Source organism: Manis pentadactyla, chromosome 10, assembly GCF_030020395.1.
Source record: "Manis pentadactyla isolate mManPen7 chromosome 10, mManPen7.hap1, whole genome shotgun sequence".
In the NCBI taxonomy this organism is placed as follows: domain Eukaryota; kingdom Metazoa; phylum Chordata; class Mammalia; order Pholidota; family Manidae; genus Manis; species Manis pentadactyla.
Window position 1 is genome coordinate 9,673,053 of NC_080028.1, and position 27,855 is coordinate 9,700,907.

At 52.4% G+C, this 27,855-nt stretch overlaps 1 protein-coding gene across 4 annotated transcripts in view; it reads left to right on the forward strand.

Moving 5' to 3' along the window:
* Window positions 1-27,855, forward strand: part of TMEM184B (transmembrane protein 184B) — a 42,115-nt gene that overhangs the window by 9,141 nt on the left and 5,119 nt on the right. Inside the window, exons 1-8 of one of the 4 annotated variants that reach the window (XM_036891145.2) lie at window positions 1,688-1,711; window positions 13,670-13,919; window positions 15,139-15,304; window positions 23,040-23,130; window positions 23,630-23,705; window positions 26,171-26,262; window positions 27,045-27,214; window positions 27,636-27,830. In XM_036891145.2, coding sequence (XP_036747040.1) covers window positions 13,728-13,919; window positions 15,139-15,304; window positions 23,040-23,130; window positions 23,630-23,705; window positions 26,171-26,262; window positions 27,045-27,214; window positions 27,636-27,830 — 982 coding nt within the window. In that variant the 5' untranslated portion in view covers window positions 1,688-1,711; window positions 13,670-13,727. Of the gene's footprint in view, window positions 1-1,687; window positions 1,712-3,734; window positions 3,905-13,669; window positions 13,920-15,138; window positions 15,305-23,039; window positions 23,131-23,629; window positions 23,706-26,170; window positions 26,263-27,044; window positions 27,215-27,635; window positions 27,831-27,855 lie in introns of those variants that run through there. The other 3 variants (XM_057486373.1, XM_057486374.1, XM_036891144.2) reach the window with 3 other exon arrangements.

Below are 27,855 nucleotides of genomic sequence, written 5' to 3' on the forward strand. Positions count from 1 at the left end.
GAGGCCAGGAACAAATTAAGGTCCCTCTGAACCATGGAGTACTGTGCAGCCATAAAAAATAAGGTGAAGACTCCATGCATGGATACCAAACAGTTGCCAAGACAGACTGCTGTGAGAGAGGCAGGTGCAGGGCGGGCGTCTGTGTGCCTCTGTCTGTGTACAAGTGAAGTGCATCTGCTTGTGTGTACGCAGGTCTCTGGGGATTCACAAGTTGCTTGTCCACCCCTGGGTTGGGGGCTAGTGCTGGGAGACAGTTCCCTGGAGATCCTTTGTACTGGAGACCCTTCATACCTTTCAAGTGCCAAATCATGGAAATATATTCTTTTTACAAAAAATTAAATAAAGTTAAATAAACAAGAACTGTAAGAAATGTATCCTTACCTCTTTCCCAGTGCTGGAAGATCAAGGCTCTGGGCACCCCCTCAAGGACCCGCCAGCTTCACTCAGGCCTTAACCACCATCTCATCAAAAATTCGTGCTGAGGTCTCACAAAGGGGCCAGGTGTGCAGGTTTGGGTGTTGCTTGGCAAATCCAGGCCTCATCCCTAGAGAAACACAGCCACCTGCCCCTGGCCCCTCTGAAGCACTGCTTTTGGCTGGCTTGTTAGTTTAAATTCCTTCTCTGATATGCTTACTTCCTGACTTCTGAAGCCTTCAGGGGCTTTCTGACAACAAAATAAAAGCCAGTTCAGGCCTGGGTGTCCCAGGCCTTCTTAATTGTGTCTCTTCTTGGGCCATACTTTACTAGCTCTTCCCCCTACGTGTGTCCTGGAGACTTGCCACCTCCCTGCCTTTGTTCACATCGTCCCCTCTGCCTGCCTACCTTTTCCTCTTTTGCAGTCTCCTGGTGCCCACATCCTGTCTGCCTTCCAAGGCCAGCTCAGAGTCCAGCTCTGCATGGCCCTCTGCCCTCCCTTACTTCTTTATCTATTCCTCTCCACTGGCACTTAAGCCTTTTTACTTTGTGTCCTAGGTGACTGTTTCTCCACCAGGCTTCAGGCTCTTTTAGGGCAAAGTCCTGGTAATGCTAATTCAGATGTCAAACGGGAACGTGGTGGCTGCCCGCTTCGTGATGAGATTAGAAGCTGTGGGGGACAGGGCCTAGTTCACGCCTGAACCCCAGTGCCTGTTGTGGAACATCCCCACCTTGAGCAGGAGTAACAGCAGCCTCATGCCCGAGGGCCCTGTGTGCCTTCTTCCCTTCCGTTCTTACAAGAACTCATGGGGTGCCACCACTACGGTGGCCCCCTTACAGATGAAGAAGCAGGGCAAACATCTTGTCCAGGGAGCACAGCAAGAAACAGGATTTGGACATAGTCTGGCTGCCTCCAGAACCCCCCATTTAATCAGTTTATTCCATCACCTCCCCTAGATCACAAGGAGTACAAATAGGCTCCGCCTGTTCTAATTATCTGTCCATTCCCCACGGACAACCTTGTCTTATTTGAGTGTGTTTTCTTCCCCATTACACTGTAAGTTTCTAGAGGGTTAGAGTCTTGTCTGAGATACCCTTTGGACTTAGCACATAGAAGGTGCTAACGGTATATACTTCTAACCTTTTTAAGGAGGTTTACCCTACTACAGTACAGTACACTAATTGTAGATGGACTGCACGATGGGTTTCTGCATCTCTAAACACCCATAGAAGCCACTGTGGGATCAGGCTGCAGAACATGCTGCACCCAAGAGGATCCCTGGGGCCTCTGCCCAAGGTAACCACTGCTCACACCTCACCGCTGTTGACTAGTTTTGCCTGGTTCTGACCTTCCGGTAAATGGAACCTTATGGAAAATACTCTAATGAGACTCATCCAGGTTATGTACAGCAGCCTTTTACTTTTTTCTGTGCTGTGTAGGCATCCACTGTTTGAATATATCACTCTTTGTCCATTCTTCTAGGATGGGCAGAAAGGTTGTGGCCAACCTTTGCTGTTACAGACAGGGCTGCTGTGAAATGTCTTGTTCTTGTCCATGGGGCCCATGTGTATTCATTCCACCCGGGGTGGAACGCCGGCTGGCCCCACTCAGTACATTTTTGCGTGAATGAAATTTAGGTTGGGATTTCTTCCTGAGGACCTTGGGCAGCATCTGGGCTTCTTGCTGAAGAGGTGTTGGGGGTTGGGGCAGGTGCAGGGGTCTTGCTTAGGTAGCCTGCTCCCACGGGGCAATAGGACTGTGGAGGCAATCTGAAGGGGACCCCTTTGCACAGTGCTAGATGAAGTTTGGCTGGCTTGGAAGGTGGTCGCACTTAGAGGGACACAAAATCCAGCCAAAGAGATTGAACATTGGTCCATCTCTTCTCAGTTTGGGAGAAAACTTGAGATCATCAAGATTTGGCCTGGTACATATTAAAAAAAAATTACAAGGCTGAATTAAGCAAGCCCTTATTGAGGATTTTGGATTACTTTGTTCCCTTTTATTTGTGCTCCTAACTTGCCAGTGAAGGATAGATACATAATTACTTGGTTTTTCTTTCCTGGTTGAAAGGTTTGTGGGAACTTGGCCTCAAGAGAAGAGGGAGACACATGGAACCACTAGAGGGACCTCGGCTTGTCTGTGTTCATTGAAGGGGAGTGGGACTGAGAGATGGGACCCTGACCCCTTGCGAGAGCATGTGATCATTTTTCCAGAGGCTAACCAGGCGGAACTGCCCAGCCTTTGGCCACCTTTTCCCTCTAATCCCCTCTGGAGAAGGGCCAAGCTGTGGGCTGCTGACCTGATGTGATGAGGGTCAGCCTCCCTCCAAAAGGCAGCCACCCAGAAGGTGACAGAGCTGAGCTGTCCGAGGGCGGAGGCAGGGGGCTTGTCATTCCCAGGCAGCCGAAGTGGGAGCAGAGTGGCCAGTTCAGGTTAACAGTGCCCACGTCACATTCTCCCTGGTGAGTTCTGTGAAGATGGCAGGCTCTCCATATTTTAAAAAACCATTAATTATGTTGAACCAAAGTCCCTCCCCAGCTGCGTTAATATTCTGGAGATGTGCGTGCGAACAGGTTGCCAGCTTAGCTCGCCTGTGGGTGTGTACATGGCAACTGCCTGAGTGAGCATTTCATGGCTGCAGCTCAAAAGGGTTTGGATCTGAAATTAATGAATGAAAATATGACCTCAGTAGGTTTAAAAAAGAGCAAACAAGCAGAGACAGGACTGGCCTGTGTCTCAGAGACTGCTGGGAACATGAACTCCCAGCCTGACTGAAGGACACAATGGCTGAAATAGGAGAGTAATTGTACGAGGTAACAGTATTCCATGCCAGCCCCGCTCTAGGTGCTTTCCTGCATTAACTTGTTTATTCCTTACAACTCTGAGGTGGGTGTGGCTGCGACCCCATTTCACAGCTGAGGGAGCTGAAGCAGGGAGAGGTTATCTAACTTGCCCACGGACAAAAGTGAGTGAGTGTCAGGGCTGGATGGTCTGGGTGGTCTGACCCCAGAACGCTTGGCTCTCTGACGGCCCATGGAAACCTGTGGCCTTGACAGCATGGCAAGGGCAGTGTGAGGAGCCATTTACCAGGGGACTATGGGCAAACTGCTTGAGTACTCCAAGCCTCTGTTTCCTCATCTGTAAACTGGGCATATGAGTTTCCTACTGCTGTGGTAACAAATTGCCAGAAACTTAGTGACTTAAAATGCAAATTTACCATCTTACAGTTTTGAGGTCAGAAATCCAGAATGTATTTCCCTGACCTAAAACCAGGGTGTTGGCAGGGCTAGGTTCCTCCTGGAGAACCTCCTCAGGGGAGGACCTGCCCGCCGTTCCCAGTTTCCAGAGCCGCTTGCGTTCTTCGGTTCCCGACTCCTCCCTCCATCTTCAAGGCCGGCAGCCTGCCGTCCTCCAGCCTCTCCTCTCTGCCTCGTCACACTGCCTCCCTCTTATGAGGACACTTGTGAATGGCTCACTCAGACCGTCTGGGTAAGCTCTTTATCCAGAGAGCCTTTAATTTAATCATACCCACAAGGGCCCTTTTGCAGTGTAAGGTAAAATGTTCACAAGTTTGGGGACAACTTTGGAAGGCCATTGTTCAGCCTTTCACCTCAGGAAATCTGTGTGTGGGGGGTAAAGGGGCAACATCAAGGTGTTACGAAGTGACAGTGATTCTGAGTATAAAATCAGACACATGAAATGAGTATAAAATGAGAAGGTGAGATGCTCTCTGAAATACCTAAATTCCAAGGTAGGGGCTGAGTTTAGGGAATATATGTAGCTTTGTAGCCTTTCTGGAAAAGGTATCTTCAGAAGGAAGCTGGCCCGAGGACCTCCTTCCTGGAGGATGGGGTAGGGGCTGTATTAGCAGAAAGGGGTGTTTGCATCACTCTGAGTTGGTTTCTAGATTTGGCATAGTTCATTAGGCCTGGTTAGGGCCTCGTTGGATTTTACTCCAGACCACCCCACTGCCCTATACTCTGATTCTGTGCTATGGAGCCCCCTTCTGGCGACCGCTTCAGTTCCCCGTCCCCTGAAGGGAGGTGGGGAGGGCATTCACGAACTGCCATTCTTCCCTTTCTCTTGAGCTGGGTTTGCCTGACTCTGCTCCCCTGAAGCGAGGCTTTCTGGACCCTTGGGGAGAGCTGCATCCAGCCCTGTGGCTTGGAGGCCCAGCAGGGCTCTCTACCCTGGCACTCCCCATGGCCCTCCCAGGGGGCTGTGCCTCTGCTTGGGTGGTACCCCTATAAACTACCCCACAGAGGTCCCTCTGACTGCAAGACCCACTCCACGTGGCTGCCAGGGGGGCTTTGTCAGCTGTGGAGTGCCACAGGTGGTCTGTCAGTCAGGCCACCCCCACCCCCTGACCTCCATGCCCCGTATTTCACGGCAGCCTGATGCAGATATCCTGCTCTGGGCACACCCCTGGCTGCCTGTCTACATATTGTCTCCATGCCTTTGTCCATACTGTTTCTTCTGTTCCTGGGCAGTCTTTCAGCAGATGCTTTTTCAGCATGGCACGTGGTCCCTGCAGATCCCAACTCAGTATGTTAAGGAAACAAAGCTAATCACAGTTGTGGTAAATGCTATGAAAGAGCAGGAAAGACATGCCACAAACAAATCTCACATAGAAAGTGAGAGCTGCCAGGGCAGGTGGGGATAAAGGTCTGTAGGGGCAGCAGGAGAAGGTCCGCCCCGGGCCAGGGTTGGCATGGTACTGGAGAGCGTCATAGTGCTTTAGAGTTAGAAGGAATTGCAAAAGGCAAGTACCCACTCAGTTACCCCTTCTCCACTCACTAAGGCATATTGAGTGCCAACCATGTCCAGGCTCTAAGTTAGGTGCCAGGGATCAGAATTGCCCACGACATGACCTCTGATTTCCAGAAAGTTGTAGGCTGGTTGGGGCGAAGACCGGTAAGAGTAAACTGCTCCTCAGAGCCCGCTCAGCCAGTGTTCCTGCCCCAGGGCCTTCTATCCCTGTTTGATTTGGAGCTTCCTTATTCTAGAAGCAACCAGAACGCTGCTAGGTTTTTCCCGTTGATAAAAACGGCACTATCCCAGCAGACTCTCATCTGCTGGTGCTCCCAGCAGGTGGACTGGGCTGTGTCCTGATGAAGCACATAGAACAAATCCCAACCCTCCTTGGCGTGGCCTTTCCATGTTGGAGGATGTGTGTGAGACGTGACTCAGCCTCCATCCGCTGCCCTTAGCCGCCCCCCCCTCTCCCCTCCCGCCTCCCTCCAGCAAGTGTCCATCCAGGTCCTTCAGCTGAGCTCTGGAAAGGGTCAGTGGTGGGGACCAAGAGACAGAAAGCCTGTGGTGTGCAGCAGGTGGCTCATGTCAGGCATTCGGTTGGTCAGTTGAGTTTTCTCTTCCAAATCCCTGTTATGTGTCTGGCACTGTGCTAGGTCTAGAGGTAGGTGACCCAGGTGTGGGGAGACAGGAAGACTGTCAGCTGTCCTGTTAGTGCCATGGAGTGAGCACAGTGCCGCAGGGTGAGTCAGTGATGCTGAGGATGACCAGAGCGTGCAGAGCTGGCACATGCCACGAGGACCGGGGCAGAGGGGCAGGGCTACACGTCCTGGGACCCTGAGTTGACAGCACTCAGGGAGGAGGAAGGGAGGGAGGCTGGCACCCAGCTGCCAAGGGCCCTGGGCTCTGCAGAGTCAGGACTGCATCCCACTGTCAGATCCTGGCATGTGTTCAAAGGGTTTCAGGTCAGGAAAAACATACTGTGTTTGAAAATAAGTGGACAAACAAACCACACTTGATTCCTGCTTCCTTGAGCATCTACCTGCCTGCAGCTCTGGAGGGTGGTTGTCCAGGCCCATGTCCGCTTTCCACCTTGCTGGGATCCAGAACACTTAAAATCCCAAAGGTTCTTCCTAAGTCTGCAGCAAACTAATTTTGTGGCAAAAATCTGACCTGAATTGATGTGAGACTAATTATGGTCTTTAAAAATATCTCATGTTTCTCTGTGGAAATACTGTTAGATTTTGGGGTGTTGCCCAGATCCCTCTGGGGTTGTCACCAAATAACACCAAACCCAGTGTCATAATCCTTTCTAAATTCTGAAAAACTCTGAATTCCTAGACTCGCTTTGGCCAAGGCCCTGGCTGTGGCACAGTGCACCCAAGAAACCAATGCTGAGACATCCAGTCACCAGCCCAGTGTGACTGGGTGGTGGCGCCGAGATTCCAGCTCAGTTGCCCTGACTCAGAGCCTGGGACAAAGTATAGATTGTGGCCTGGCCGCCTCACAGCCTCTGGGGCAGTGCGCAGATGAGGACGCAGGTGTGAAGTGACCTCGCTGGCAGGTGGCCTCCTGGGAGAGAGGTGGGACGGGACTGAGCCTTAACCGAGCTTTCTGTCTGACTCCATGGGGAAACAAAAGGCAGTGGTTTTACAGAGAACAGGGGAGCCGTGACCGCAGCTGGCTTCCCCTCTTGTTCACAGACCACTCCTCGTACTTTACTCACCCCTCCCTGTCAGTGAAAACCTTCCTGGGCACGCACGCTGGGATATGGATATTGATGAAGTTATCATATATGCACATTACCTTATTGTTTTGCCATGTACCTCATAAAACTAGACCAAAAATAGAAATCAGAGGATGAGCTAAAGGTGTAATAATTCAAACACTTTCTTTCTTTTGTTGGTGGTACAAAAGCCTTCTGGCTTCATAAGCTTGCGTATTTTTTGAAACTGATTTAATGCTCTGTGAGACAGCAGTTGGGAGGTCCGGCTCTACGTTCCATTTGTTTAGATACTTGGTGTTAATGGCTGCCCTCCCTGAGTAAGATCCTTTCCCAGGACATGTAGCTGCAAAAGAGGAAATGCATCACTGGCTTTGGCTTTCTTTCTAAATCGGGTTACTCATTTTTCCATCCTGTCCACTGTGTTTGTAGAGGATTTGTTGAAATTTGGCTAGTACATTTCCATCCTCCCTGATGCCAATCAGATGTTTTTATAAACTAAATGGAAGGTATTTTATTTGAAAGTTCTTAACATATGAGTCCAAAACCCACTCACATGCTTTGGAAATTTTTAAACAGATTAGAAAATTCTGTTACATAGGTTTTTAGGAGCTCAGATATGAGAGTTTTTCTAAATTACAGACTTAGATTGTTTTTAGTAACAAAATCCTACCCCAGTAGAAACATTTCCAAATATACTTTTTCAGAATGTTCTACCCTAGCCTAGGTTTCTTTCAAAGAGCAGATTTTTCTCTCATTCTTTTCTATGAAAGGGCATAGCGAACAAGCTTAAATGTATTTTGAAAACATCACTGGGTAGACGATTTCCATTGTCACTCCCCATCTCGTTAAAAATTTGTGGAAAATTCTACTGTCTAAAGCTTGATATTATGGAAAATTTCAAACACACAGAGAAGTAGAGCAAATAGTGTGATGAATTTCTGCCTGTCCATCATGCAGCTTCAGGAGTTGGTAGCATCTTGCAGGCTTGCTGCATCTCTCTTTTTTGAAGAGTAAACCCCAGATGGCATGTAATTTTTCACCCTTAAATAGTTAAGTATGCACCTCTACTTGATAAGGACTTTTTAAAAACTCTATTTTGAAATAATTATAGGCTCATAGGAAGTTGCAAAGATAGTACTTAGGGTACTAGGTGATACTTTCTTCCCCTCAATGGTGACACCTTATATCGTTGTAGGACATTATCAAAGCCAGGAAGTGGACGTTAGTACAGGACTAGTAAGTAGACTACAGACTTCATTCAGTTTTCACTGTTTTTACCTGTACATATGTGTGTGTAGTTCTATATGACTTTATCACCTGTACACTCACGTGGCCGTACAAAATACCTCATCACCTCGAGGGAACTTCAATGCTACTTTCTTTGTATTTGTACACACACCTTCCTGTGCCAACACTGATGTGTTCTGCATCTGTATAGAGCTGTCATTTTGAGAATGTTGTATAAACGGAACCAGACAGTGTGTGACCTCTAAGGATTGGCCGTTTTCTATTAATATAATGCCCTTGGAGCTCCATCCGGATTGCTGCCTGTATCATTAGTTTGTCTCTTTTCATTGCTGAGTAGTAGTTCATGGTCTGGACATATGAGGGCTTAACCCTTTGCCCAGGGCGTTTTTCCTATGAAAGACATTTGGATTGTTTCCAGGCTTTGATGGTTACAAATACAGCACCTGTGGACATCTGTTCACAAGAATGTATGTGAGAACCAGTTTCTGCCCATCCTCACCAGCATTTGATATTGTCATTATTTTGTATTTATAGGTGTGTATTGATACCTCACTGTAGTTTTAGTTTACATTTCCCCAGTTGTTAATGTTGTTGAACAGCTTTTTATGCATTTCCTGGCTATATAGCCTTCTTCAGTGAAATGCCCATGTCTTTTGCCCATTTTCTAATTGATTATTGTTTTACTGGTGGGCTTTGAGCCTTTTTGCGGTTTTTGTTGGATATGTATCTTCTAAAAGTTTTATATAGTCCTACAGTTTACATTTAAATCTGTGATCTGTTTTGAATTAATTTTTGTATATGGTATAAGGACTTAGGTTAAAGTTCATTTTTTTTGGCCTCTGGATGTCCAGTTGTTCTAGAACTGTTTTCTAAAAAGATTATGCTTCCTGCATTGATAAAGACTTTTATTTTTATGTACCCACCATGCCATTGTTGTACCTAACAAAATTGGCAAGAATTCCTGTGTGTTCTCTATGTCAAAGATGTCATTTAATTGTTGATTTGTTAGCATCAAGAGCCAGCAATGTCCACATGTTGCATTTAGTTAAGTCTCTGGAGTCTCCTTCTACAGCAGCCCCTCAACCACCTTTGTTTATAAGCCACTAATTTGTTGGAGAAACTAGGTCATTTGTCCTGTCGACTGTCCTGTGGTCTGGGCTTGGCTGCTTCCTCAGGGTGTCATCTACTCTGCTCTGCTGCTCTCTCTGCTTCCTGGAGACTTGTGGGAGTTCCGGAGGCTTGTTTCACTCTCCTTTTGCTTTTTGGGCAAGGGTGGTGCCATGTGCTTCCTGTGTGTTCCATCGGGAGGGTCAAAACTCGGGCTGTCCCATTACAGTGCTATTGATTTTGACTAGGTTCAGAGGGTGCTGCCTGACCTGTCCCTTACGAGTTCCTGTCAGGCTTTTCACCTGGCGGTGTTGTCATCCATTGCTGACCCATAGCTGTGTCCATTATTTGTATTAGGAGTTGCAAAATGGTCATTTGTTACTTTATTATTCTGTTTGTGTTTATTAATGGAACTCCTGTAAAGTAGAACAATCTCTCATCAATTACGTAGTTACCTTGAAATGTTCTGGATGGGGAAACTGAGGCTTTGGGAGATGAAGTCATCTGCCCGAACTAGCAGGTGGTAGAGTCCGGCCAGAATCCTGTTCAGTGACTTAAAGCTGAAGCTCGGCCATGCTACTCAAAGGCATAATCTGCCCCACGGTCTCTGACATTTTGATGCCTTCCCTGACCCTCTCCCCAGGCTTGGCCAAGGCAGTTGTTGCTGCGTCCAGCTGTCCCAGTGCTGGGCACGCACCTTCCGTGCAGTGCAACAAGCTAAGGCCTCCAGGTTACCCCGGTTGCCTAGAGCAGGGGTGTGGGGGAGCTGTGAGTGGGTCTTCCTACGCCCAGCACAGCATCCAGCAGCCTCAGGATAGGGCGTGGAAATCCAGGCCCAGTGTCTTCCCCCAGGGCCCTCTGCAGAAGCTGAACATTTGGACCATTAAGAAAATAAAGGGGCCCCACCAGAGCATCTGGGTGCCATCCTGTGCGTCCCCCCCTGTGTCAGGGTGCATGGGCTGCCTTGGGAGAGGGGGGCCATGGAGGCCCTTCCCTGAGCCCCTTTCCCCAGGGGAGCAAAGCAGCTTCACCAGCTGGCACTGCCTTGCTCTTCCGAGGCCCCGGCTGTGCCAGGCCAACATCTTTCCCCCTTGTGGACCTGGGAAGGCATGAGATCTGCACTGAGTGACAGGATGGAGCCCCCTGCCCACCCCCACCAGCAAACAGTGAACAGTCAGCAGGGTCTAGTGTGTGCTGCCAGGTCCGGGATCAGCAGCCTTAGATGAGCCACCATCGCTTGTCTCTCTTGGGTGCCGGGGGCCATACTTCTGTGAGTCAGAATATTGCTTCAAGTATTTTGGGGGGACATTATGAAAACCGTCCAGTCATTTGGTGCTACAGAAGGCTATGGGAGCTGTAAAACCCACGTTCCGCACCATTTTCCTCATCTCTAGGATGTAGATAATACAGGTCACTTACTTCAAAGTTGCTGTGAAAAAAACATGAGATGCTGCTTGAGAAGATAGTTTTGTAAACCATGAGGGCTGCCCGAGAGTAAGGTAAATGGTTTGTAAACCACAGGTGGCTGCGCAGAAACGTGGCAAGCGTGGGTCTGGCTGCAAAAGCATTCCCAGCCCTTGTGGCGGTCTCCCCTCCCAGTGCAGGACCTTCATCCCCTTTGTGCAGCGAGAGTTTCAGACGTGACCTGTGTCTGGAGGGAGGCTGTGGAATGGGAGGGGCAGCCTCATGCAGGGCCCCCACTCAGTGAGAGAGACAAATAGGCCTGGCGTTTGAGTCCTGCCTCTGATTTGGGGGCACCTTCTCTGAGTGGCTTTCTTGTGAACTAAATGACATGCATGAGGCATGTGGGAGAATCCTGAGCGGTGGGTATCACCCAGGTCGACGGAGGGCCGTTTGAATGGGCATGAGCAGAGCCCCCAGGAACAAGCTGGGCTGGGGCCTTGGTGCCGTTTCCAAGTGCCAAGTGGTGCTGCTGACCAGTGTCCCCTCCCTGTGGCCAGTGGCCGAGCTCAGTGGTGCTGCTGCCTTCAGTGGAGAACAGAAACAGCCTTTGACACACCTTTGACTCTCTCAGAAGGTGAAAATTTAAGAGTATTTGTACTTCCTCTGGGTACCATTCCCCCCCATTCCCTGTATTTATTCATTTAATTTGGGATGATGGACAAAGATGATTTACAACCCAAATCTCCTTTTTAAAGAAATATTTCTGGCACCAGTTTCCAATTTTGCAGCCATACTTACAGGAGCTATTCTTAGATTTGTCACTGTGTTTCTCTTTTAAAGCTTACCACCCATCTTTATATAGACACCGTCTCCACTTTTGAGTTTCTTTATATAGGTGCCTTCTCCACTTCTGAGTTTTAATCTAGATTCATCTCTTGGTTGGCTGTTAGAGATCACTTGTTTTTATAGGAAAACAGAAATGTAAAGGGCCCTTCTAGGGTAAAAGCTTCTAGCCAAGAGCAGACGGGGTGCAGGTAGGGGCAGAGGATGCTAGGGCCATAGGAGGGGCAAAGCTGGGAGTGTGGGGAGACAGTGGGTGGAGTACCTCTTTCCCCGGGGTCAGGCTGTGGCCTGGGTGCACCCTGGGAAGGCCCAGGGAAACCTCTGTTGGTGACAGTATGTTCTGGCTGAGCAGTTGGCTAGATTCGGAAGGGGCTCTGTGCCGTCCTCTGGGCTGCCTCGGGGTTGAGACTGAGATGGTCAGGTTGGGGTCTAGTGAATGTGTGGGGATACAGGGCTGGCTGGTGGAGGCGCTGGGCCTTGTGCTCCAGGCAGGGCTCCTTCCACTGCTCCAGGCCGTCTGCTTTGCAGTCCGATGTCCGTCTGGTCAGTCACATTGCTCCTAGGCTGCTGCAGGGGGCTTGGCCACCCCAGGATGTCACTGATCAGCCTGTCAGAGGTGGCACACTGAAAGGGACACCTGTCGTGGCTGTGGGGCTCAAATGTCCGTGGCTACAGGAGCAGCCAACCTTTGAAAGTGGTTCTAGCCTCCAACTGGCGTCAGTCCCTATTTGTAAATGTGCGAGGACCCCGACAGCAGCTCTCCCTTGGGCAACATCTGGGTTACTTTTCAGTGTGAAGTCATTAGTTTGTTACCACAGGTACTGAAGCTGCCGCTAGGAAGTGTGGGGCTGACTCGAGAGCCCACCTGGGGTTAACCGGACTGTATGCTGGGGTGCCATCCTGTGCCTGACATGCTCCCAACCCCATTTTCCCACCTGGAATCTTCCTTTGTGCTAATTTCCTCAACTCAACTCTTTGCTTTTCTGTGACATACCTCAAATTCTGTTTGAAATAAGGAATGAGAATCAGTAAATAATAAAGTAAATGTTGTAAATGGCCTTGGTTGAGCTTGGTGCCAGGGATTCAAGACAAATGTGATCTTGCCTTAGTAGTAGACAGTCCTAGGATAAACGTGTGAGCAAGTGACAGAACTGCGTGTTACATACAACAGAGGCACGTAAAATGGATAGAAGTATCTGATGGGAGAAAGTGCATGGCAGGCTTTTAGGGAGAGTGATGCATGAGTCAGATCAAAAGATGAATGGTTCGAAGGCACGCAAAGTGGGGAGAGGCCACAAAGTCTCCATAATGTAGTTCAGCTGGATAGTGAGGAAAGGGTGTCGGCTGTTAGGGAAACTGGGGAGAAATGTCAAAGGAAAGGTGCGATCTCCTTTGAGAAGGCAAATTGTTAGATTGGGAAGTGTAAAGGTGTATGGGTGCAGCAGGTATTTACCGAACACCTGCCGTGTACCCAGCACTGTTCCAAGTGCTGAAGATGCAGTTGTGAGCAGGGCAGAGCCCCTGCCCTCAGGGAGCTTGTGTACTGGTGAAGGAGGCAGACAGTTAACAAGCGTGTGAGTCAATATACAGTTTGTCAGAGGGAGTCAGATGGTATTACGTGTTCTGGAGAAAATAAGGCAAAGGGGTCAGGAGCACCTGGGGTGGGAGTGGTGTTGCTGTGCCTGAGCGGGTGGTTAGGGCAGAGAAAGAGCCGGTGCAAAGGCCCTGCAGCAGGAGTAGGCTTGGCATGTTCAGGGAGCAGCAGGAGGAGTGGCTGGAGTGGCAACCTGGGGTGGGAATTGTAGGAGGTGAGATAAGCAAGCCCTGGAGAACCCATGGGGCAGTCTTGTGGGCCATTGTAAGGAGAGCGGCTTATACTTCAAAGGGGATGGGCACTGTTGGAGAGTTTGAAGCTGAGGAGGGACCGGGTCTGGCTAACATTTGTGTGGGGACTGGACAACGGGCAAAGACAGAAGCAGGGACACTGGTCAGGAGCCTGTTTCCTTCATCCAGGGGAGACCCGGTAGCAGGTGGGACCAGCATGATGGCTGGGGCCAGGGTCACATGTGGTCAGTCTGGTTACATCTGAAGGTGAATGTAGAAACCTGGAAGATTTTTTTCAACATTGCCACTTGCCCTGGAAGGAGACTAAAATTGCAGTTTTCTCTCTCTAGGCCAGCTTGTCGGTTATTCCAAGGGTTTCTCTCAGGGAGCCACCTGCTGCCCGGCACCATGACGGTGAGGGGGGCCGCACTGGCCCCGGATCCAGTGTCGCCCACAACTGCAGCAGCCTCACCCAGCGCCGCTGTGACCCCTGAGGGCAGCCCCACTGCCATGGAGCAGCCTGTGTTCCTGATGACAACTGCCGCGCAGGCCATCTCTGGTTTCTTTGTTTGGACGGCCCTTCTTATCACCTGCCACCAGGTACCCAGGCCAGTTAGACCCAGAGCCCGAAGGCCCTCACATGTGCGGCCTAAGCTCCAGGGGGCCCGGGAGCTGTACAGGAGCATGTGGATGTCAGTCATCCCTTTGCAATAAAAAAATTGAGACCCAGAGAGGGAAGATCGGGGAGAACTAGTCTAGTCACATACGAGCTGGGATAGATGCCGAGTCTCTTGTCCGCCTGCACTTGCATCCCAGAGGAGGCTGGCATAGGTTGAGACATGCCTTGGCCACCCAAGGAAGGTTTGAAGGTTGGCCAGAGAAGAGGGGAGGCTGAGCTCGTATGGGTCCCTGCATCTCGCCTGCTGCCCTGTGTTCTCCGTCTCTCCCAGACCCGATTGTTTCCAAAGCTTTTGCCTCATAGCAGATGGGGAATATTTTGTACTCTTCCTCCCGAGCCCAGGGCTCGATTGGGCCAAGTGTGAAGTCACGAGAGCTGGGATGAGAGGCTTGGGCTGCCAGGACTGAGGATCAGGGCTACAGCAGTTCTTGGCATTTGTGTGTAGCTTTTATTTTTTCCCCTGCTTTCTAAAAACCGCATTTCATTCTCCCAACTTCCCAGTGAGGCAGGCAGTACAGCCTCTGTTTAGCAGATGGGAAAATGAGACACAGGATGAGGACATCAGTGCAGCCACTCACAGGAAGTGCTCCCACCTGCCGTAGAAGGGTCCCATCTGCCCTGCCCTCCACGCCAGAAGTCAGTTAAGGGATGGGGTGGGGTGGGCACCCACTCGGATGCTCAGCACTGCTGCTCTAAAACCCCAGGGACCAGGCTTTTAGGAAGGTGGGGTGGGGTGGGGTGGGGCCCAAATGATTGAAGGCCTCCCCTGTGCCGCATGCCGCAGGTTCCCAAAGCTGGTTGTGCATGTGGGTCCCCAGGAGCTTGTTATAACTGTGGATTCCCCATCTGTCCTTGACTCTGTCCTTGGGCATGATCTCAGCCCCCGTCTGGGGGGCTGGCCTGGGCGCCACCACATGTGCCCTGCAGACTGTCTGCATCCCTTAGTCTCATCATCAGGTTTTACTGAGGAGGACGCTGGGGCTCAGGGTTGAGCAACTGGGTCCCAGAATCGTGGGTGTCAGAGTTAGATGCAGAGCTCGCCGCGTCCACTGGGCGTGCTGCTCCTCCTGTGGAGCAGAGGGGCGGGAGCCCGCTGCATGGCAGCTGGCCTTCTGCTGAGCCTGCCTGCTCTGCCCCCAGATCTACATGCACCTGCGCTGCTACAGCTGCCCCAACGAGCAGCGCTACATCGTCCGCATCCTCTTCATCGTGCCCATCTACGCCTTCGACTCGTGGCTCAGCCTCCTCTTCTTCACCAATGACCAGTACTACGTGTACTTTGGCACCGTGCGTGACTGCTACGAGGGTGAGGATGGCCGGTGGGGCATGGGGGTGGGGAGCTGCCAGGTGCTGCACCTTTCCCCACTCCAGGTTTCTATTGGCTCCCCTAACAGCACACGTGGTCCCAGTCTCCCCTTCAGATGCACTTGGCCACGTGGCTCCCAAACACCTTCACAGATTCCTGGACGCAGAGACCCTCCACTTGTGTCCCATTTCTCAGTTCTGGCATCTCTGAATGGGGATGTGGGCAGCAAATGAGTGGCCCATTGGTAGACAGAAAACCCTGGTATAGACAGTCAAGGATTTGTCCATGGGTCCGTGGCAAGGTGGTGGCAGTGTGGGGTTTCTCTCCCACGTGTCTTATTTCTGAGAGCTTTGTCCCAACTTGCTGCCTCTTGGGCCTCCCATCTCGTGGGTGGTGTAGACGCCCCCACTCCAGTACTGAGCTCCAGGCATAAGCCAGGCCCTCTGCTGGGTGCCAGGCTATAAAGAAGGAAGCCTGCCTGCTCTCCAGGAGTCTGTGCTGCCAGACAGGAACCACGAGGAGACCGGGACACTCTCTCACCAGGGCCCAGTGGCGCTGGCCTGGGGAGGGCAGGGAGCAGAGGCTTAAAGAAATAGGCGACATCTGTCAGACAAGTGCCATGGATGAGCCACCCAGCCTGGGCAGAGAGGAGAGCTAATGTGCAGGGCAGGAGAGAGATGCCAGCATGTGTGGTGGAGACCGTGCTGGGGCCCAGCCCCGGCCAGAGAAACCAGCCACTGCAAGGGATCACACTGGGAGGCAGGGTGGGAATATGCATAGCCTTGCAGACCATACAGAGAAACCCAGATTTTCTTTTTTACTGTTGATGTGCAAGGACATGACAGGATTGGAAACTGCAGGTTAGAAAAATCTCCATGTGGAGGGCAGATGAAGGAGGGAGAGGAGAGGCCAGAGGCCCCAAGCCAGGTCACAGACCAGTGGTTCCCAGGCCTGCACCCAAACAGGAAGACAGGGAGGGGGGGAGAGGGGATCTTGAATTCAAGATCCCTGCTCTGATGCCCACCCTCCTCCCGTGGTCTGGTGGTTCTATTTCCTCCCTGTACCTGCACTGCTGGTTTTGAGTAGTGTGAGCAGATTTTCCTTATGCCAAGTCTGGACAGCTTTACTGTGACCAGTTGTCTGCTTCCCTGACCCTTAGGGGCTTTGCCCTTGGCCTCAGGCTCCATGTGCGCTTATCCCCCAAGAAGCTGGGGTCTCTCTTCCTGTCCTACTTTGAACCTGTGTATCCCTGAAGACTCCCAGGGCACAGGAAATGCCTTTGTACTTGGCGAGGAAGTGCAGGCGCCTGAGGGGAGCACACTGCACCCCCCCACCCATCCAGCCGCTGTAGCCTCCTTTCCGGCCTGGGCACACCAGGCATTTCCCCAGCGCCTGGGAAGCTCTTCTCTGGCCGGCCCCTCCCCTCTTCCCTCATCTTGACTCCAATGTCTCCTCAGAAAATCCCTCCCCGTCACTCCCAGCACCCTGTCACCGTCCTCATGGCCTCAGCGTGGGTTTGCAGTTAAGCACATATAGATCGCATATGTGCCTGATCTGCCGCCTCGCTCAGTGGGCTCCAGCTCAGCAAGCTCAGGGCAGGCGGAGAGCCCAAGGTGACGGTGCCAGGCACAGGGAGGCACTCACCACACCCATGTTTTTCGAATGGATTATCAAACTCCTGGCCCTGCATTTGCCTACGTTGGGCCTCATTGAATTCCAGCTCGTGGCCCTGCCTGGCTTTGCCAGATAAGAACACTGAGGCCAGTGGCACCTGCTCCTGGCATAACTGGGGCTCCAGTGCATGATGTTCCTGGAAGCAGCAGAGTCCAGGGAAACCTTGGAGTGTCCGAGGAGGGGCAAAGGTGGGGCTTGGGCATGGGGAGCTGAGAATCTTCTTCCTTTCAGCTGCCAGCCTCACATGGTGCCCAGCAGCAACCTGTGCCCACTGCTTCCTTCAGAAGTAAAGGTGCTCCTCACTAAAGCAGGGGTCCTCTCCTGTGTGGCTGAGAGACAAGTGTAGCCTCCCTTTTCTGCTGGGCCCTGAAGGCTGGGGCACCTGGCAGAAGGGGACTCTGCCAGGGGAGCCTCTGCACTGTCCCACTCCATGCCCTGAGGTGTTCACAGATGGTTGGCGGGGTCTGCCTACTCCAGAAGCGTCTTTGTTCAGACCCCGCCTGTCCCAGCGTCCCAGTATAAAGGTCCTGCTAGGAGTCTGCTGTCCTGTCAAGCCCGTCTCCAAGCAACACTGTTATCCCCTTGGCCGGCCTTTCCAGGGAGCTTATGGACAGCACAGCAGCTGGTGTGAAGTCTGGGCTGCCCCAGGTTGACTGCTTCTAGTGTCCAAGTCTGTGGTCCTGGCCCGTGACTCGTCCTTTCCCACGCTGCTGCTCGGTGTCGGACCCTCTCCTGTTGCCCTTTTATCTGCAAGTGCTGCAGCTGCCCACCAGACCTGCCCCTGCAGAGCTGGTGATGGTGTGTGTCTCTTAAAATTCAGAAAGTGCCCCCCATTCATTCCCCCTCCCACCCTTCCTCTTCAGTGTCCAAAGACCCAGAAGGGGGCAGAAAGGGAACGGGAGTAGGCCACGGGGGCACTCTTACTTCAGATCGGGTTGCCGCCCACTGACGCCAGCTCCGAGCTGGGCTCTCTGCTGGGTTGTACAGACACTGCTTTATTTTTTTTAAAACAAAAATATAACAACTAAAACGTTGCTGTTATTAATGTAATAGATGCATATGGTTGAGACACAAAACTGCCCCACTCTCCCAAGGTCACTGCACTTTGAACTCTGAACGTTTTTTTTCTAGAATAACCTAAAAACGTGCTTATCCTATGGTTCCTTGACTTCAGTGTCAGGTGGTGGTACAGGGTGACTTCCTGCTGTAGAAGGCTTTGATGTAGGCATCTTGCCTTAGCCCTGCACCCGCACCCTGAGTTTTATTCCCTTCATCTTCTCAGTGTGATTGTGTCAGTTTTTTGAAGTCTGTATTCAGTGTTTGCAGTGTTGCATGCCTATAAATATTGCTCAAAGCTGAGCCTGATAGTGTCCCAGCCTACATTTCCCAGCACAACTTTGTTTTTCCTCTGGTTCCTACTTGTTTTGCCTCTCGGTTTGCTCTTTTCTATATATCTATCAATTTATTCCCAGATGCCTCAACGGAATAAAAAGAGAATCCCTTCTCCTAGTGCGGTCAGACAAATCAGTAATCTCTTTGCCCTGGCTTTTCCCGTGGTGGTTTTTCCTCCCGGAGCCCTGCCCTTCTTCCTCCGGTCTGGGCTGGTTGCCTCCAGGCCTTTCCCAGCTCAGCTGCAGTCCTGGGTCTTTACATCACCATCATCCGGGAAACCTAGTCGCCTCTTCTGTGCTGAACACCTGTTCTCTGCATGCTAGTTTTTCCCTTGTTCATGATTTGTTCTTTTTTTGGTTGGAGTACATATTCCATAAGCTTCCCAAGAAAAGGGCCACATGAGAATTCTGGTTTTTTTTTGAAATGTGAAAATGATCTGCAAATATCTTTATATATTGTCCTATTTGATTGGTATTTGATGGGAATTCAGTTCTAAGTTGGAAATACTCTCATTTTGAATTTTGAGGGCATGTTTTCCACTGTCACTCAGCTTCCATTGTTGCTCTTAGAAGGTCTGCTGACTCTGACCCTTAATGCCGGCAAGGCATCCTGCTCTTTGCCCTTGTGTAGAGGCTTGTGCGATCTTGCCTTTATCCCCAGTGTTCTGAAGTCTCACCAGAGGTGGGGTATTCATTGTGCGGGGCACCTGGTAGGCCCTGTCAGAGTGGAAACTCATGTCCTAAGGTTCTGGGAAGTTTTCTTGTATGTTTCTTTGATAAGTTCTTCTTTTCTACTTTATTCTCCCTTTCTGGAATTCCTGTTAATAGGATATGCTTCTAGATTGAGCCTCAAATTTTCTTTATAATTTTCCAGCTCTTTTTTGTTCTGCTTTCCAGGGGCTTTTTTTTTTTTTTTTTCCTCTTAATCTTCACCTTTGAGCTTTTTAATTAAAAGCTCTATTTCCTTTGTCATGTTGTAAAATGTTAGGAGCTTTTCCCTGGTTTATTTGTTTTTAATAGCCACTTGTGCATGGTGTTGGACAGAGTATCCTTTTCTCTCTCTGGGGATGCTAATTACAGTTTTCTTCTATTTCCTGCATTATCTCTGTCTCCAGGGTTCCTTTCATCTGTTTGTTTGCTTTAGTCTTTGACTTTTGTGTTAGAAGCTCTCCTCCAGTGTCTAGTGTCCCTTGGCTACTTCATATATTTGAGAATGAAGCTTAGAACTGCTAGGCCTCCCAGGTGGGTGACAGGATATGGATGTTTCCTCTGCCATTGCTGTGCAGCAATGTGGGTGGGCACAGGTGGACCCTGCCCCCCACAGCTGTAGCACACTGTCCTTACTGTCATTAATGGTCGCCAGTCACTGAAAACCAGAGAAAGAATGTTCTGAGGCTCCTATTTACTGAGCTGAGAAGACTCCTGTCCAGAGTGGTCAAAATTAAGTTTTCCAGGCTCATCCATGAATTATCTGAAATTAGAATGCCCAGATCTTTCCAGATAATGAAAGTGTTTCTGTGGAGCACAGAAGGCTCTGCATACAGAGGCCAGCCTTAGGCTGAAGGTGTGCAGAGCAGGCGAGCTCCAAATAGCCAGGTGTGCTCAGGGCCTCTGCGGTTTCTCACACTGTGTGTGGTGCACAGTGGGGGCCCAGCGAGTACTGTATGTATGCAATGAACCACAGATGGCCTGTCTTGCCTGTAGTGGACAGCTTGGGAGGACTCCTGGCTTGGGAGTTGCTGGCAGAGGTGCCTGAGTACATTTCTTAGCGGATTCTCTCTAGGGCCCCTGGGGCTCTGGGGGCTGTGCTGGGGCAGCTTTCCTTTAAGAGGGGCTGCCTGGTCAGTGGTCAGGGCTGGGTGGAGAACAGCCTCTGGGAATACAGCTTCCTGTCGAGGCAGCTCAGGTTAGAGAGGCTGCCAGTGAGGAAAGAAAGTCACATCTCAGGTGGGAGGGGAACTGTAAAGTCTCAGCTGCTTGGAACCCCTTCATAATGTATGCCGAGAGGCTCCCCAGGCCCCAGATGCATGCTTCCACCTGCAGGGAGCTAACCACCTTCCACTTCTGAAAACTGCCTGTTAAAAATTATTTCATATATTAAGCTGAAGTCCTAGGATCTGCCCCTGGGACCAAGTGGGTCCTGTCTGACCCTCTGGACAAGGTTGCCGTCCGTTATACAAAGAGAGTGACCCCTAATGTCTTCTCTCCAGGCCTCAAGTTCCAGTATGGTCCCCATTTCATCTCTGTCTGGTCTTTTGGTCCTGATTATGTGCATTTGTTTCTAGTTCATTTAAGATTTGGTATCTAGGGTAGAGCAGAGTTCTAGGTACCTGATTGTTTGGACGGGGTAAAGAGGTGGGCCATCCCTTCCCTGATGCTTGGGTGCTCCCCTCTAGCCTGGAGGGCCTGGTCTCTGGGTCCCCTGGTCACTTAGGTGTCCCCAAGGCCTAGCATAGAGCGTGGCACACTCTGAGTATTTAGGGAGGCATAGTCATCTTGTGTCTCTGGGGCCTCTCGGGGCCTCTCTGGGGATGGACTGCAACTGTGGTCAGCAGGGTGGTCAGGCAGCAAGCCTGCTGGCTAAGAACCCTGCTCCTCATTTCCAGCCCAGCCTTTTTGTGCTTCTTATGACTAGGGCCAGAGCAAACATCGTCGTGTTTGTTCCTGGGGTATGTGTGGAGTTGTCCATTTTAAGCAGCCTTGCTGGGGTGTTGGGTGTGGCATTTTGTATGGCTCTGTGCTGTCCTAGGAGGGGATGGGCTAGTCCCAATGGTCCGTGGGTCCTGGTGTGGGCTGGTTGAGTCATCTTGAGGAGATTCTGTCTTGTCTGCCTTCACTGAGAATGCATTATTACCCTACTAATGATTCGTTAAAGGAAATCGTCCACAAATTGGTATTTTACAGACTGGCTGGCCCCAAACCACTGTTAAAAAAGGTCAAGAATCTTGAACTGAGAGAGATGGATGAAATTTGACAATTCTGACCAGTTGAATGCAGAACTAGATGGCTCCACCACCTAATATATATATATTTATATATGTTTATATGCAAAACCACTGTCAAGGTAGGAACTCCTGTTATCCCCTTTTGACAGATGAGGAAACTGAGGTGCAGAGCAGCTCACAGCTAACTGGTAGCAGATCCCCATTGCAAATGCTCTCTTTTATGTCTATAGAGGGACGGTCACAGCGTGGTATGGTAGGTGCTGTGGGTCATGTTTACATAGGGCGTTCCCCAGCCCAGCTGGAGATGGGAGTCCTCCTTATTAGGTCACAGCAACTGTGAGTTGGCATAAAGCAGCCCAAATATATTCCTTTCCAAATTGCTGAAAGCCAACTTTTGTCTAAAACTCTATCACCAGGATCTTAGGTGCTCCAGTTCAGAGCAAATATTTGTGGGTGCCAAGCATTGTGCGCATGCTCTGAGAGGCACCGGGAACCCTTAAGGGCCATGGTCCTGCAAGACCAGCTGGTAATCAGTACTGGATGGGAAGCTGTGCATGGCGGACCAGGGGTGCCGCGGGAAAAGCCCCCAGGTGGTGAGGTCAGCAGTGGCAAAAGCAAAAGGAGGGTGCAGCACCGTGTGGAAGAGGTGCATCAGGTGCGCAGGCAGGAGGTGTGAGGGGCAGGCAAGGACCCAGGCACCTGCTGCAAGACCTTGAGTGTGAGACAAGGGGCAGCACCAGGGGACCCCAAGGCCTTTGTGCCACAGGGGGATGGCGGGACCAGTGAGGAGCCCTCTGACTGCAGGGCCACTGGCGCCTCCCTTGGCTTTCCTGTCCCCTGACCCCATGTGGTTCTCTCATGGGCCTGACTCCCTGCCTGGATGCCCCTCTGGTTCCCCTGCTCCTCCTCCTGCTCCCCGCCTCTGTGGGGTCCTCCGCTGCACCCCTCTCTCTCTCCCACACTCTGTGCTGCTGGCTCCTGGCAGCATCGTAGGCAGCAGCCTTCTTCTGGCTGACCCAGCAGAAATCTCCTGACCAGCACACTGATGATTGCTGTATTTGTAGCATTTACAACGTACTTCTGTGCTTTCGGTTCCTTGGCAAACTGTTCATGATGACATCGAGCTGCCTCCTGATTCACAGTGAGCGGCCCAGCACCCTGAGGCAGTCATGCTGTATCCTGGGCACCCTCGTGTGCTTTGTGATGCCTTGTAGTGCCCCGAATGCCAAGTTCCCCTAAAAGTTCTAGAATGGTCTCAGGTCCTGCTCTCAGAATCTCCTGAGATCCTCTGGAGAGTATCTTGTTTTGTTTTGTGTAAAATTGTGATCCATAACATCCAAAGAGAAAAGTGCATTAAACTAATATATAATTCTAAAGCCAGTACCCATTGAACCCCATTATGTGCACACTGCCAGCTCCCTAGGGGCCCTGTGTACCCATCCTGGTCCCCCGAACCCCTCAGCCTCCCCACACAGTCCTGAATTTTGTGGTAATCACTTCCTTGCTTCTCTGATTAGCAGTGTATGCATACATCCCTGGACACAGGATTTAGCTGTGTCTGAATTTGGTTACAAATGGAATACTTGCTGTGTGGTTCTTGTGTCCTGGAGGCCCCTGCTGTGGCACCTGTGACTGTGGCTCTCCCTCCGTTGCTGTTTAGAATCCCACTATCTGTTTCCCCACCCTACTGATCTGAGTGGTTTTCTCTGGACACTCTGTTTGCAGCCTTGGTCATCTATAATTTCCTGAGCCTGTGCTATGAATACCTCGGAGGAGAAAGTTCCATCATGTCCGAGATCAGAGGGAAGCCCATAGAGTAAGTATGAAGTCTCCCCGAAGCCTCCTGCACCAGCCCCTTTCCTGGGCGTGGCCTTCTTGGAGCTGTCCCCACGGCAGCTGGACACAGAGCCTCCCTGCCCATGACCTTGACCTGCTGTGCCTCCCCGTACTTCCTGAGTGAGGCCCTTCACTGGGACTCTTGGGAGGGTCTCTCTGCCTCTTTCTCCTCCTCCTCTTCCTGTCCTTTTCTGTTTGCCTGTTTCTCCACCTTGCGGTTTTTACATTCACCGCTTTTCAAGTTTATTTGTTACCCAAGGCCGGTGCAGCCCTGCTCCCTCATAACCCACCACATGGGCCAATGCTTGCCCATGTCTCTCCCTGTGCCTGGCCTCAGCTGAAAGGCTGCCCGGGTCTGTGCCCAATCCCGGCCCACTCTGCTGGACCCCTGGCTGTGAGGGAGGGTGGCCCTCCCCAGCCCCACTCTGCCTGAGTCCTGGCTCTCTGCTCACCCACCCCATCTCCACTGTCTCTTCCAGGTCCAGCTGTGTGTATGGCACGTGCTGCCTCTGGGGAAAGACTTACTCCATTGGGTTCCTGCGGTTCTGCAAGCAGGTGTGTGCCCCGCAACTGCCAGTCAGAAGTTGCAGGTCAGGGACCGGGAGCCTGGGTCTGTGCCTAGGGCAGCAGCTGCCGAGGCTGTGCTGCCCCTGGCTGACGGAGTGGCAAAGGCAGGCTTGGGCCCGCAAGGATGCAGCTGCCGGCCGCCCCGGCCCCACCTGTGGCATCCCCATTTCCTGCGAAGCACCCCAAGCCCCAGCACCCACTCCCCAAGCTGTTAGGGTGCACACGTTAGCAGGGTGTTCCTGGAGGGGCTGCAATAGGCGTCCTGGGAGTGTCTGATGTAGCTCTGGGCAGGGTGGGCCCAGACTCTTGTGCTCATGGACCAAGTTTGGGTGTGTGTCAGAAGCAGAGGATGTGCACGGGGGTTCTAGGGTCTCAGTTTGAAAACTCATCAGCTGTGGCCAGAGGCCAGGAGGGTTTCTGCATGAAAGACATATGACAAAGCAGGCTCGGGCAGTCTCTGGTCTCATCCGCCTTTTCTCAGTTGGCAGTCAATCCAGCAGCTTCCGGTTCCCCAGCTGCTTTCCCCGTGGTCCAGAGTGGCACGTGGAGGCAGTGTGGTGCAGTCAAGTGTGTGGGCCAAGGTTCTGACCATCTGAGTCAGAGTTCCAGCTTCTCTATGTGACCTTGGATAAGTTACATAACCTCTCTGAGCCTTAGTTTCCTCTTCTGTAACATGGGTATGATTGTCTCAAGGGCTGGTTTCAGGAACAGGAATGGTAATGATATGAAGTGTTCAGCATCTTGCTGGCCTGGAGCCCACTGTCTCTGGTTCAGGGAGGGAGAGTCTGAGCCACACCCAGCGTGTGTGACCTCAGCTTAGCCTCCTCCGCAGCTCCGCAGGGGCCAGCTTCACCAGGAGTAGTCCCGACGGGAAATGGAACCCCTGTCCTCACTGTGACTGCTGGAGGGCCGGCCTTTCTGCTCCCTTCAGTGCAGGGCACAGCCACAGCCACGTCTTTATGATGAAACAATTACCTGGATAAACCTGGGCCCCACTTCTGCCTCCTGATCTTCCCTAGGACATTCATAAATTCAGTATCTCCCCACTATGCCTGCAGGGAAGGAGTTAAAACAGTCCTGGGTTCAGGGTGGGTGGGGCCTCTCAGAGCCATTGTTTACCAGTGGGCCCAGCTGCCCAGGGCCCAGCTGTGACTCACCAGCTGTCTTTGATGGTTATATTGTATACAGTTTTGATCCCATGATCACTAGCTTGCAGCCTTTTTATAAATGACTCCTCAGCCCGGTGGGCTTGGAGGTTCTGCTGCTGTTCCTGGCGGTGGCAGAGGGAGGTGGTATAAGTGAGGAGAACAAAGGAAGCCTCTGCAACCCTTCTGAAGCAAGGGCCCTGCGCTTGGCAGAGAAAGGACCCGAGAAATCCAGGCCAGTGCCCAGTGTCTGAATCTCCTGGAGAGCTTGTTAAAAGTAGAGGATCTCAGGTCAGCCACCCTGTCCTGACTGGATGGTCTGGATCAGAGATCAGAGCTCTGGGACCTGGAGCATGTTTACAGCTCTGCAGGCATACCTGGTGTCCAGCGTGCGTGGCTGTGGAACCACTGACCGATTTCAGACCCGATCCAGGGGTGTGGTTGGGTGAAGGCCCTGGGGCCTGCTGGCCTGGGCTCTGGTGCTGCTGCTGCTTCAGCAGAGCTTCTCTGTGCCTCAGTTTCCTCACCTGTAACCGTACTTATGGGGTTGTGAGCACCCAGTGAATTGACCTAGGATAGCACTCAATGCTCACATGGTACAAACTGCTCCTCCCGTTTCCTCAAAGGGTGCTGGGCTTACTTCCTCTGGGTGGGGTGTCGGTCCTTCTGCCACTGCTGGCTGCTGAGGCCAGAATTCAGACTCGGGTGTTGGGACTCCAGACCTTGTGCTTTGGGCTGCTTCCTGTTCGGTGCTCCCCTAAGTTCACAGAAACTCTGGATCCAGGCCCAGAGCGTGGGGCAGGGACTAGGCCCCGGGAGGACGAGGAGGGTGACAGGAGGCCCTCCCCCAGCCCTGCCCCAGCAGGGCCAGTCCCCGGAGCAGGGCGTCAGCCTTACCCTTCTGCCCAGCCACCTCCTGCTGTTGGCATCACCAGCACTCTTCCCCTGCACTTGCCCACTCCCTGCCTCTGCGTCTGGGTGTGAGCTGGCCCCTTGTCTCTCTGGCACCTTCCTGCTGACCCACCTCGGAGAGGCCGCCTCGGAGGGCATCTCCTGTCCCCTGCTCCTCCGTCTCTCCACCGGCCATCCTTCCTTCCTTGCTTTACACCCTCCATCTCCTTACAGTGGTGTCGCTCTGTCGTCACCTCACCTGTTCTGCCCCCACTCCCTGACAGTCCCCTAGGGGCAGTCCTTTGGGTCCCCCACCCCGTCTCCCGGCACCCAGTGCAGTCCCAGCTGGACAGAGGATGTGTTTGTTACAGGGTTTCCATGCTTGTCCTTGACCTTTGACCTTGTCCCCTGCAACAGGCCACCCTGCAGTTCTGTGTGGTGAAACCACTCATGGCTGTCAGCACTGTGGTCCTTCAGGCCTTCGGCAAGTACCGGGATGGTGACTTTGAGTAAGCAGAGGGGTCCCCCGAGGACTGTGCAGGGAGGGGTGTCAGTGCCGGGGTGGGTGGCCCTGCCCAGAGACTGATGCCCTGCGTGGGGAAGGGAGTAGCTGCCGACTGGCCACACACCATGACCTTACTCTGAGCGGAGGCCAAGCATGGCCTTAGCCTTCCTCATGCCTCCGTGCACCCCCGAGTTGCAAGGCCCAGGCCTTGAAGTGGCAGCCTTTGCCCTTGGCCCTGTCTCCAGCACAGGAGTGAGCCCTCAGCATCCGTCACCTTCACGTATAGGCAGCAGAGTGGTGCCCCAGGGGCGGCCAAGAAAGAACAGTGACCGTTCCCAGAGCAGGCAGCGAGGCTGGGTCAGAGCCCTGAGAGGCCTGGCTTGAGTACCTGGTAGAAAGCCTCATCTCTGGGGTTAGCGGAAGTGAGCACGTGTCCAGGCCCCTGTGCTCACAAGTGCTTTGCACACACTCTGTACCGACACAACAGCCCTGCCAGGGCATGCAAGCAAACTGAGGCTCGGGGGGCATAACTTGGCTCACGTGAAAAGAGCAAAGCTGAGCCCTCTGTCACTCTGGCACCTGTTGTCTGACCACTGGGCCAAGCTCCCCACCGCAGGCTGTCTTGGTTGTCGGTGTTCTCCAGCTGGGGTGTGGGCACAGAGCTGCAGGCAGGTGGCTTTAGACACATCAGCGAGTGACGCAGAGGCAGCAGGGCTGGCCTGCACTGCCCTCCCACCCCTCCCCAGATGCCCATCCAAGCCAGAGAATTCCCTCCCGTTCCCACAGTGTCACCAGCGGCTACCTCTACGTGACCATCATCTATAACTTCTCCGTCAGCCTGGCCCTCTACGCCCTCTTCCTCTTCTACTTCGCCACCCGGGAGCTGCTCAGCCCCTACAGCCCCGTCCTCAAGTTCTTCATGGTCAAGTCCGTCATCTTCCTCTCCTTCTGGCAGGGTGAGCCCCTTCCCAGCCCGCCCCCAAGCCTCCCCCTCCTCCTGCTCACTGGCTCCAGTGCCTGTGGGGCCTGGGCCATGGCACTGTCCCTGGGCAGCCCCGGCCTGAGTATCAGAGGGGCCTCTGTCCAGCGGGCACCTGCCAGGTGTGAAGTGCCGGCCTTCAGGGACCTTTCCCAGGAACCACAGAGAAGCCCCGGTGGGCCCACGTAGTTGGCAGTGTCTCAGTGTTGGCGACCAGCAAGGAGCTGGGGGGATGGGGTATCCTAGAAGCCTCGGTTTTGTGTTGGCATCCCTGCCCTACAGGAGCTGTGGACTCTGCTTCCTTCCTCCTGGGGGGTGTGGTACGTGGGGGCCTGCATGCGGAAGGAGAACTGGGAAACGGGTCTAGTCTGGGGCTGGACACCCATGCCTCCCTTCAGGCATGCTCCTGGCCATCCTGGAGAAGTGCGGGGCCATCCCCAAGATCCACTCGGCCCGCGTGTCGGTGGGTGAAGGCACCGTGGCTGCCGGCTACCAGGACTTCATCATCTGTGTCGAGATGTTCTTCGCGGCCCTGGCCCTGAGGCACGCCTTCACCTATAGGGTCTATGCTGACAAGAGACTGGATGCGCAAGGTATGAGCCAGGCTCCTGGAGATGA